The sequence below is a fragment of the Eutrigla gurnardus genome (genome assembly GCF_963514095.1).
Source record: "Eutrigla gurnardus genome assembly, chromosome: 2".
In the NCBI taxonomy this organism is placed as follows: domain Eukaryota; kingdom Metazoa; phylum Chordata; class Actinopteri; order Perciformes; family Triglidae; genus Eutrigla; species Eutrigla gurnardus.
The window spans coordinates 24,900,565-24,911,770 of record NC_139916.1 but is presented as its reverse complement, the minus strand read 5'-3'; the positions used below and the strand labels follow the sequence as shown (position 1 = coordinate 24,911,770).

Genomic DNA, 11,206 nt, shown 5'->3' with positions numbered 1-11,206 from the left:
CTCCTGCAGCCCCATTGGCTGGGGAGACATCCCCCTCCCCTCTCTGCAGCTGCCCCACCCCACCACTGGTTTGTTTTTTTTCATACCACCTTATGCTCTTCCTCCCCCCCCAAAAAAAAAATTCTGATAAAGCAGAAGTGCATCACTACACTAGTTTAATTTTCCAACTAATGGAGGGGATTTTTGCGCTTTTTTCCCCCTTCTTCCTCTTTTCTAGTAAGACTGACAGATTCCACCATGTGTGACAGGTTTTTCTTGGGGGGGCGGGGGGGGGGGGGGGGGGTTGTTTGAAGCAGACATTCTTGTAGCTTTAGTCGTTGTTGTCTGGACAACACTGCGGGCAGCGTCTGGGAGAGTTGGGTTGGGGGTTGGGGAATGCAGACGAGTGATGGGGCAGGGTGACCTTCCAATCTGTGGGTGCAGGCGGGATATTATGTGCTTTTTCTTGATGTGTTCTTCACATTTTTTGACAATGTCATTAAACACAACAAAGTATTTTCAGATTAGACTGTTTTGGCAACTTCTACTAGGTTTGTGAATTAGGCCAGATAGACCACAATAATTACAATGAAATGTGTGTGTGTGTGTGTGTGTGTGTGTTGTGGCATATCATTGCCCATTTATGCTCCCTGCAGGTTGCTCACTTTTTGCTGCAACAACTGTGGTCTTAAAATACCCACAGGATGTTACCATAGCTGAGGTTATGTATTCTAAAGAGAACTTTGCATGATCAAATTCACAGAAGAGGCTGGTTCCTTTTAATGGTTTAATAAAAATGACTGAATAGCAATAAAAGGACGTAGACAAAATATAAAAGTGGAAAGAGACAACGAAAACAATCATGTTGTCAACTATGACACAGAACTGAGAAATCTGAGATGTGAGAAGAGTTGAAGTTTCCGTCCAGTGAAAGGATTCCTTTAAGAGCAGACGGTCATTCACGACGTGTTGTTGTCCAAAGAGAAGAAGTGCAATAAAAACTCCTTTACTTAAAGGGTAACGTCAGTATTTTTCAAACTGGACACTATTTCCTCAGAGTTTTGTCTAATGCCGTGGTTACACTTGTGTTTGTTTAAATGGAACTTTTGTCATCCGTTCATGCCAGGACGCATTGACCAAGCGTTCAGAGGTCAGATCTGACATTGGGATTTGATTGGCCAGACCACATACCGAGGCGGCGTGGCTCACATTGAGTTCGGATCTCAGTGAGGCATGGACAGCATGTAGACACAATCCACACTATTTGTCAAACGTAGGTCTCCATCATCTTCCCCCGACCCGGGAGTTCCTCTCCTGAGGGCGGTTAAGGGGATTTATAAAGAATTAGCGTACCTTTGTTAGCGGGGCCCACTAGGACTGCAGGGAGGAAGAGTAAGCGGCAAAATGAACGGGGGAGTTTTATAGGAAATTAAATGTTCATCCACCATTTTATAGCCGCTCCTTTGACGATGATATATAACCGATCTGATCAGGCAGGTGGCAAGTGTCAATATTGTGACACAGCGGAGTTTCAACCTGGCACGTCTGATCACACAAGTCCATGTAACCACGGCAACCATGACTAAAAACACGGGTTCAGTACTGCGAGAGAGTCAACAGCCTGTAATGAAATAATGCGGCAGCTCCTCACATCCAACATGCATCAACTAAACGTTTGTTTCTCACTGACAGGCTATGTTTGTTATTACAAGTGTCTGACAGCATGATGAAAAGGAGCCTCTCTCTCTTTTTCCCCACTTGATCAGGTCTGTTTGCTATTGTGGCCTCATTCTGACATCTCATGTCACATCCACATTGTGTAAATCATGTAAATAATCAGCCATGAAAACCTTTTGGATCGTCACTGAGCTTCACTTGCTGCACTCCAACACAACAAACTGACAACATCGGCGCTCTCTCCAACTCTCACTCACGTTTCCAAAATGTTGTAGGGTTCCTTCCATAATGTAGTTAGACACTTCTAATCTGAGGTGACCGGAGCGATTACATTACAGCCTCTTGAGCGGCTGGCGCATGTTGTCCTTATTAGACACTTAAAAATACCAAATTACCCTTTAAGTATTGTCCCACAAGTTCCACTGCAGTCTGAAATGGACATCACAGATCAGAAGAAAGTGATGAGTTCACCGAGGTCACGGAGACAGCAGAGTCCAGCCTTATGTTCTCAGGGAGAGGAGGCCGAGGAGGAACGTGGGGGCAGGATGTGTCTCAGTCTGTGGTGGTGCGGCGGTACCAGAAGCGGGCCCTGAAGTCGTCGCTGCAGGTCATGAAGCCGGGATTGGTGGGCGAGTGGACGATGCAGCGGACGATGTTGTTGTGTCCCAGAGACAGCAGGTTTTTCCTCTCGGCCGTGCGCGAGTCCCAGCAGCACAGGCTGATGGTGCGCTCGTCCGGCAGCAGCACGTAGTCCTCTGTGTGGTTGAACACGCCCTGCGTGCGATGCATCTGACGGCCGCTCAGCCCCGCACCTACAACAGACAGAGGAGGGGGGGTTAATATAAGACTATTTACTTAAGTGGACGTAGTCATGGTGACATCATCCATCAGTGTGTGAATTATGGTTTTGAAGTTGCAAGTTTTTGTAACCAGTGAACGGAAGTGACCATATTTGGACTGTGGAGGGGCGTCTGGTCAATCTGATGAACCCAAGCGGCCTGCCATAAATAATATCATGAATTATGGTCTGTTTGACTCTAAATAGACCATCATTTACTTAACGAAGTGCATTAAAGCAGACCTGTAAGTGTAATCGTGTTTATTGAGATAATAAACCATGTGAGAAGTAGGGTTATTTTCTCATTGACTTCTATACAATATGACTGAGAAAGAGTGTGAGAACAGAGAGTATGAGAACAGATGAGGAAGTGCTCACAGAGAAACCAGATGCCATGTATGTGGTGTGGGTTCACATTGGCTTCAGTAACATATAGAACAAAAATAAATTAAACGTTAATACTATATACCAGACATCGAAAACTGCTGTGGCTTCCAGAGGAAACAGGAGCATTTTGTTCCAACACCTGAAACTCTCACAACATGACAGGGTTAGGGTTAGGGGAGGATTAATGTCGGGGGCCTGGGCCCTGGAGGTCTTGGGACCTGGGCCCTGGAGGGTAATGGTTAGGGGAGGATTACTGTCGGGGGCCTGGGCCCTGGAAGTCTAGGGGCCTATCTCTGCACTATGCTGCTGCTCAGTGCAGGGATCAGTGTTACACACGGACCGTTTTTTGAGGAAGCCAGGGCTCCAGAGTTTAGGGGGCACATGCGACCAAAAATCAGTGAAGTGCAGCTAAATATGTTCCTTGGTCGCACCGATGCTCCAACATTTAGTGGGTCTGTTAGCTTTTCCTTGTCACAATTATGACTTTTTACGAACAGTGCAATAATCAATGCAGCTTGAATGAAGTGAGTGAATGCAGTTCTATGATACCTCTTTTCCACCGAGGCATTTTGAGGGCCGGTTCGGAGCCGGTGCCCAATCGCGAACCAGTTCTTCCTGTTTCCACAGACAAAGAGCCGGCTCTCGGCCTGGAAAACTGGTTCCCGAGCGGCCCCAACTCTTTGCTGGGCTGGAACCGGCCCCGGAGAAGGTCTTGCTTACGTTAGGGGCTGTGGGCGGGGTTAACGTTCGAGGCAACGGGGGAAAATACGCTGCTGCGGAGTGCGGAGTTTTACTAACGTTACTGTTCCCGGTAAGTTTCACTTTTAAAATGTTTAACCTCGTTGCAAACCAACGACACATTTCTGTTTAGTTTACCAAGCTAGTGATTACGTTCGTAACAGCAGCAACTAGTGGCTTTGCTTCCTCGGGTAATGTAAGCCGACCGGCTAGCTAGCCAGCTAGCGTGATATTGCTAACAACAACGTTAGCATGCCACTTTCTGACTGCTGTTGCCTCACTAAACGTTACCAACTACCAACGTGACTTAACATCTGTGTTCGCAGCGCCGTGGACACGTTTGGGATTAAACCGCTGTTCTCTGGTTTGTGTTTGTAGAGCTGTCGGACATCGGCGATAATGAACGGAGGTCCAACCTGCAGATGACTAAACATCAAACACTCTGATCTATTGATCACACACTGTTCACTTACACTTTAATTTTTTTTTGTGATTTTAGTATTTTGTGTATTTTATTGTTGTTGTATTATTTGCCAAAATAAACACTTTTTCTGAAGAGACATGTCTGCTATGCTTGAAATTAGCGCTGCGGGGAAACCTCAGACGTATACAGTGACGTAATGACGTGGCTCTTGGCTCTCTCTAGCCGGTGGAAACGCAAACAGGTTCTCAGACGGTTCGCAAGTTGAACCAACTGCGAACCAGCACGGGCACCGGCCCGGTTCCTGAACTAGGTTCGCGTTGGTGGAAAAGGGGTATGAGATTCACCGATCCCCCTCCGGGTAAAGGTATAAACTCTGATGCAGGTTAGTTTCCCGGTGTGTCTGGGACTTCCACAACAATTACAAAGCAGTAATAGTGTTTATTTCGGCCATGAATGATGAAACATCCGTGTAAATGCAGTGGGTGCCGGTCGGGAATAAGAATAAGAATCATCCACATCGCGATGCATCTAAGAATCGATTTTTCCCCCCACCCCCCCCCCGAGGTCAAAGAAAAGGTGTTAGGAATAGGAGTGAGGACCTAATTTTTTGACTATTCAACCACAGCCTGGGTCGGCACCCAAAGGTGGGTTGCAGGAGATTTCATTTGGGTCGTCAAATACATTTGCAGAAATTCTTCCATAGTCTAATTTAACATTATGCAGTACATCTTTGAGCCACCAAATGTTTGTATTGTTCTTATATTTGTATCTATTGTGAACCAGGTCACTTTGGTTTGGCATTTTTAAAAAGTGGATCCCCAGTAGCAAAGTACTGCATTTGGCTCACGCATAGTGTCCCTGTGAGTCTGAAATGTTTTAAGAAATACTTCTCCTGCAGAGAAAAAAACAATCGTGAATTCAATGTAACAAAGAAATGGTCATTTTGTGGGTGAAGTATTCCTTCAAGAACAAACAAATAGATTTGCTTATGTAGGCCTTAGGAAAATACTTTGAAATATTTGGATGACATTTTTGCAGGAAAGAAAAACATGATGAAAATTGTGAACAACCCATAATATTGTTTAAAAAAAACTATTATCTTGGTGCATGGAGCGATCCAACCACAGGCTTAACACCTCAGCTAACACCTACTTGCATACTTGCTAAGCATTGCTGCTGACTGCAGTGAAACGCAGACAAACTGGACTCGTATACAACATCTGGGGTGACTAACGAAACAGTGCACTCATTAAGACACTGATTTGTCCCTCGTTGTTTCACTTCAGCACATTGAACTGAAGGCAACGGTGACGATGAGGTTAAGTGCTCACTTGCAGCGTTGAGGGTCGGGGCTCCAGGCTAGCTTTTCCACTGTTAGTCTGTGGGACCAACCTTACCGGAAGATCACCAACAGCACATGATGTGTTTTTGGTACAGCATGGTATTAATCAATGCAGGCTGAGTCACTTTTATCAGTGAACCAGGAAACTATCATTTGAATGTTTATCCTTTTGGCAAACAAATTTCCCCGGACAATAAAGGAATTCTGATTATTTTTTCTTCCTCTGCCTGTCTCTTTAATTTCATTGCCGTGGATCATATATGCACACACAGAATTATCCCTTGATACAATTGTTACTATATTTGATTATAATTGAAATTATTATTTTCGTCATTATGATTGTTGACAGATTATCATCATTAGGTCTATTATTTGTTCCCACATTTGTTCTATTTATTCATTGATCTGATTATCATTAATAATGGTGTTACTGTTATCATAATTGTTAAATAATCTCCTTTTTTGTTATGTATTAAAAAATAGTTTTAGTAGTGTACCGTTCCTGTCATCGTATCCCGTATGCGTTTGTCTTTTTTGTAATAACATTTTCATAATTGCTTTTCATAATAATCTATAGACTGATTTACTTTTGGAACATGATAACCACTAAATGGATAGTTTTGTAAAATTCTACACTGCTACGTGTACACGCATGCACCACTGCGTTTAATTAGTCTCATAAAAACCAGGCAAATGCACGTGATACGGGCGAACAGAAACTGTGACGTAAAGTAGTAACGGGCACACTTACTTACTGACACTTTTATGTTTGAAGGGTCGTATATATACACAATGGCTGTATAGTAAGGTTAATTTATTGTTACTTCAAGAGTTAATGTGCTAAAAAACCTGGCATATTGTCAAAATGTATCAAAAATCGTGCTCCATTGAGTTTGATCAACCCGGCTAACAGGGCTAAACCACCTAGCATGCTACAGCTGACATCAACTGGTGCGCTGCCAAAACGTTCCTGGAAAAACTTGCTCCAGAATTTCAGTTCACAAGTAGACACAAACAGCTGTCTGCCCACGTGAGAGACGGCGAACCAAAACATGACACTGGAAGCAGCGTCGGGCCTCGAGGCAGATGGCTGGCAGCATTTTGGATTTGAAAAGTGTGAGGCGAGTTGGACAAAAGCAAAGCCATATGCAAGATGGGCAAACTAGAGGTCAGAATTACCACAAATCTCTGAAACCATTTAAGCAGACATCAGCCCGAAACACGATCAGATGTCCAAGCCCATCCAAACTGCACTGGACAAGACATTTAGAGTCAAGTTACCGTCAAATTCTCTACATGCCCAACAAATAACGGAGGCTGTAATGACGTTCATGTGAAGGATATACGGACATGCAGCGTTCTTGAAAATGATAATGGAAGTGCGGTCATTAATTGAAAAGTGCCTTGGGGTAAATTTTTTATGTAAAAATTAATAATAATATTATAAGGTTAGACTTTGTACAATTTGCAGCATTTGTTCTGTGAAAATAGATTTCATAACAAATCATCATTGGTATTGAAACATGAAGCTCTTTAAATTAATCTATATTGAATCCATGTGAATCGGAATTGAATTGATTAATTCATCAGTAGCAACACCCAGCCCTAATGATGTCATTTTCTTCTTAATATTGAATAAGAGTCCACATTGCATTAATTCAAGGAAACACATTCACACACTCAAAGAACTGACGAAATAACTACAGATAAGATGATGTCATCGGTCACTGAACTTGGTCGGCTTTCCCACGACAGTTATTAGAAGAATTACAGCCGCAGCTGCGACACTAAGCACGTTCCTTATAACGTCGTCAGTGTGATGAAACAGTCTCTGTAATAATCAAGAGATGTGTGGAACATTTTCCTACTGTACTTAAATAGTATTTCTGTTCAGGTTGGTCTTAACACACTCAGGTGGTGCTCACGGTGAAAAACAATGTGAACCAAGTAGATTGTAGATAGTAGCCCAAATAAAAGCAATGGGACGATGCTGGTCCATTAAATTAGATACGTTGTCAAGATATTGTCATAGAAACAAAACCCACGTACAGCGTTGGATTGAATGCTCCCAAACAACAAATGCACACAGGCTATACAATAGCACCAACCACTGGATTTGTAATGAAGTGCAATTAACTTGAGCTTCTGTGCTTTGATTAACTGCTATGACGCACCATTACCCTGTTCCATTTTACAATGCCTCATTAGACACGTTGTTTGGTCGATACTGATACACACTACCAACACTGCTTGTTTTTGTTGTTTTGTTATTGCAGATGGTATACAAAATACCATCCGAAGTCAGTGTAAACAGTAATTTATATTTTAATGTCTTCCTTTTACTTTGATACTGTCATCTATGATTATTTTGCATAATAACACGCAATTTAAGTGATTGGGAATAAAAGATTCAGGTGGATGATCCCAGAGTGAATATTTTTGGCTATTGTCTGCAAATTTACTGAATTGACTGCTGAGTGAATCCAAGTCAAACTTTTATTGTGAAAAGTAAAAATAAGTTAAGTTTGAACATTAAAATCTGTTTTTACTGATTATCTTTAGATGTAATCTAGACTTCACCAGTCATTTAATTTAAGGCCCACTGAGTCCTCTAACGTTGAAGTTCGGTTATCCGGACGATTATTTCAGGATACAGCTATAATACCTTGGCCATGAATATCAATACAGAATAAAGTTACTGGCGAATTTTCTTACCAACTTAACGTTAGCTCGTTAAATCTTAGTTCTCTCGCCGTCTTTCCCCTTACTCCTCTCTCCTCGGGGCGTGTTGCACAGAGACTCTAAAGCGTTTCTACGATGTGTCTTCACTGTCGTGTCAAATTTAAAGCCCTCGCAGAGTCGTGTAATCGCAACTTCATGACATTTAATAAAAATTCTGAAGGAGGAATGTATTGCTTCAGTGAACTTCATTCACCATCAACACTGATTGGACATCTGCATGCATACAGACACACTGATTGATGTATATGTTTCCTGTGTTTGTGTGTAGCATACTGTATGTTTGTAACTGTACAAACATTAGAAGCACTTTTCTGTATAGCGTAGGCTGGTATTTTTGCATTCATAGTGCATTATGCAAATCAAATTTTCCATTTAAATAAAAACCACTCCCACTGTGGTTCTATCAAACACACTCTCCTTACCCGTGTACTTGACCAGTGTCCGGCCGGTAGAGATCTCCCACAGTTTGACCACGGAGTCTTTACCACTGGACAGGATGTACTTGGAGTTCTTGGAGAAGACGGCAGAGCAGACCTCAGCGCCGTCGTGGGCCTTATCGAAGCTGGTCACGCAACGGTTGGAGACGCCGTCCCACAGCTTGATGCTGCCGTCCTTGCTGCAGCTGACGTAGCTGTTGGCGCTGTGGTTGTAGCTGACGCCGCTGATGGTGTCTGTGTGCTGGTCCAGCGGGTTGCAGGACACGAAGCACTGGAAGGTGTTGACGTCGTAGAGGCGGAGGGTGGGGTGCTGCGTTCCCACCAGCAGGAAGTCGCCTGATGGGTGGAAGGAGATGGAACGCAGCATTTCTGCTTCCTGTGTAGAGAGGGTTGGATTACTGTAGCAGTCAGTTTTAAAAAACTTAAATGTTGTGATTTCCCAGCATTGTTTATGTTAGCTCTGTCCATTTTACGTAACTTGGTATCTCCACTTTCAATAGAACAATTGTTATTTTCCCAAATCTATGACAAATTGTGTAGTGTGCCGTGTACAGAACCTGACCTGTATATATTTAAATGCTCTTTTTGCAGAGGGCTTTGAGTAATCAAACAGTTTGAGTGTGTAATCTCTGGAGCCAGAAGCGAGAATCTGTTCAGTCGGATGGAAGGCGAGGCAGGTGACTTCGTCAACGTGGTCATACAGTGTTCGAATCACGGGGTGATTCTCCATGTTTTGCTGCGCTGTCTCATTCATCATCACCTGGCACACAAAGACAAAAACAGTAAACGTAAACACGCTGGAGTTATACAAACGCAGTGTACGCCGATCGCAAATCTGCCTCACCTCAATAGGCATGGCACTCTTGGCCAGCATGCGTTCAGTATCCAGGATCTTGATGGAAGCGTCAGCAGAGCCAGTGGCAATCAATTGGCCATCGCGACTGTATGAAGCGACGCGGCATGGGCCCTTGTGGGATGTTACATAGCAGGTCTCATACTCCGACGCCTCTGGGGACATGGTCTGGACGTCAGCATCAAACTCCAGATCAATACCCACACCAGGTGCCACCGTATCTGAGCGCCCAATAGCATACTGAACTGCAGTGTCATCATTCTCCATCCCTGAAAAAGATTGGACATTGCACGATGAAGGACTCCTCACACGTCGCTCAAACGTGCAGACACGGAGGGGACGAGTCTTACCTATCTTTGCCAGCTGCATCAGCTGCTCAGAGGGCGACACGACATTCGGTGGTTTGACCTCCGTGATGAGACTGTTGGCGATGCTGGTGTATCCGTCATAGAGCAGCTGGCTTATAATAAGCTTGTACAGTTGCTGTCGGTCCTTCAAAGTCGGTTTGATGCGATACATGATGGGTTGACCAGAAATGGGCCGTTAACAGTGTCGACTTAGCTGCCTGAAACAGAAGACACATGTCACCAGTTAATCTTATGCCTACGTCAGCCGCCGTTAAGTTGTTTCTGTTTCACAAGACGACAATGTTATCTAAACGAGCTGCTTGCTACCACATCTACCACAAGTTGTAGCTAACTAGCCGTTAGCTACGGCGAATGAATGGAACTTGTGCTAAGTAGTGTTGCTAACAATATTAGCTTTGTTGCTCCAGGCAAGACAGAGCAAAAACAACAGCAGTATACGGGCATTTAAACGCCAAACTGGCTGGAGGTCTGTACTGTGCAACAACGACATCATGTGCCGTTTAAGGATACGAGCTGAAAATTACATTTTCAATTAAAACAAAAAAATATCCAACCCTCTCCAAACTTTCAATGGCGCTCCTGGACCCAAACGTGCGTTACGCTGTACGTATTTGCGTCCTGCGTCACAGCAATGGAAGAGGTTGCCTTCAAGATAAACTGAATTTTCCACTTTTAAGCGCATGGTTAATAATTCAATATGGACGTAAAAGGCTACTTGTGTAGTGAAATGTACGTGGAAAGTAGTATTTGGTGAACACGTTCGCATAATAAATCAATCTAAAAGGAAACGTTAAAAAAAGATAAATGTCGTTGATATAATGGCCTTTTGTCATTGAGCTACACAAATAGTACCCGATGGTGCATTTACAAGGTACGTAAAGGCAACATGCCTTTAGTGCGGGTCAAAAGATTTAGCACCATTCTTTCTTTTTTTTTCTTTCTTTAACCGTCAAAGCAAAAATCAACAGCGACAATTAACTAAACCTAGTGCATAAACAACATGAATGAATCATGCAAATAACACGGCAATATGTATGTGTTGCCAATGCCATGCTTTGTGTTTGACTGTGCTTCAGTAACCCTTGGTCGGTGGACATCATTTCGATGTGTCGCACAGATACGTAGGCCTACACTAATGACCCAGCAGAGGGTGCAAAAGCACACCATCTCAAACACGCGAAGAAAGACAAACTGTAAAATTCTGTCCAGGATTGAGCACAGCTTTGTTGCTGTACTTGGTGCTTGACAGCTGTATGCTAGAAGATGTCTTCTGTGATCGGCACAATTTACCACCAACAGGTACACACACTGTGTTATTGGCGGTACTGGTAGTGGTGCTTAAGGCAAAAGTGGAGCATGAGGCAGCTTATACTTTATCTGCAGAAAAGGCACAAGTGAACACGTAAGTGGATACAGGCCTC

General features: G+C 43.5%; 1 protein-coding gene across 1 annotated transcript; it reads right to left on the bottom strand.

Annotated features, from left to right (window-relative positions):
• Positions 1 to 752: 752 nt before the first annotated feature.
• cstf1 (cleavage stimulation factor, 3' pre-RNA, subunit 1) lies at positions 753 to 10,386 on the bottom strand. The gene is made up of 6 exons (XM_084021956.1): positions 10,340 to 10,386; positions 9,768 to 9,982; positions 9,409 to 9,686; positions 9,127 to 9,324; positions 8,550 to 8,940; positions 753 to 2,468 (listed from the first exon to the last, which is right to left on the bottom strand). Exons 2-6 carry the CDS (start codon positions 9,934 to 9,936, stop codon positions 2,209 to 2,211), a joined length of 1,296 nt encoding a protein of 431 aa, XP_083878082.1. The 5' UTR covers positions 9,937 to 9,982; positions 10,340 to 10,386; the 3' UTR covers positions 753 to 2,208.
• Between the last annotated feature and the right edge of the window lie 820 nt (positions 10,387 to 11,206).

Coding starts and splice junctions, on each gene's coding strand:
- cstf1 (XM_084021956.1), bottom strand. CDS start 9,936: ATGTATCGCATCAAACCGACTTTGAAGGACCGACAGCAACTGTACAAG. Junction 9,687..9,767: donor GATGCAGCTGGCAAAGATAG/GTAAGACTCGTC, acceptor AATCTTTTTCAG/GGATGGAGAATGATGACACT. Junction 8,941..9,126: donor GAGCATTTAAATATATACAG/GTCAGGTTCTGT, acceptor CTCTCTACACAG/GAAGCAGAAATGCTGCGTTC.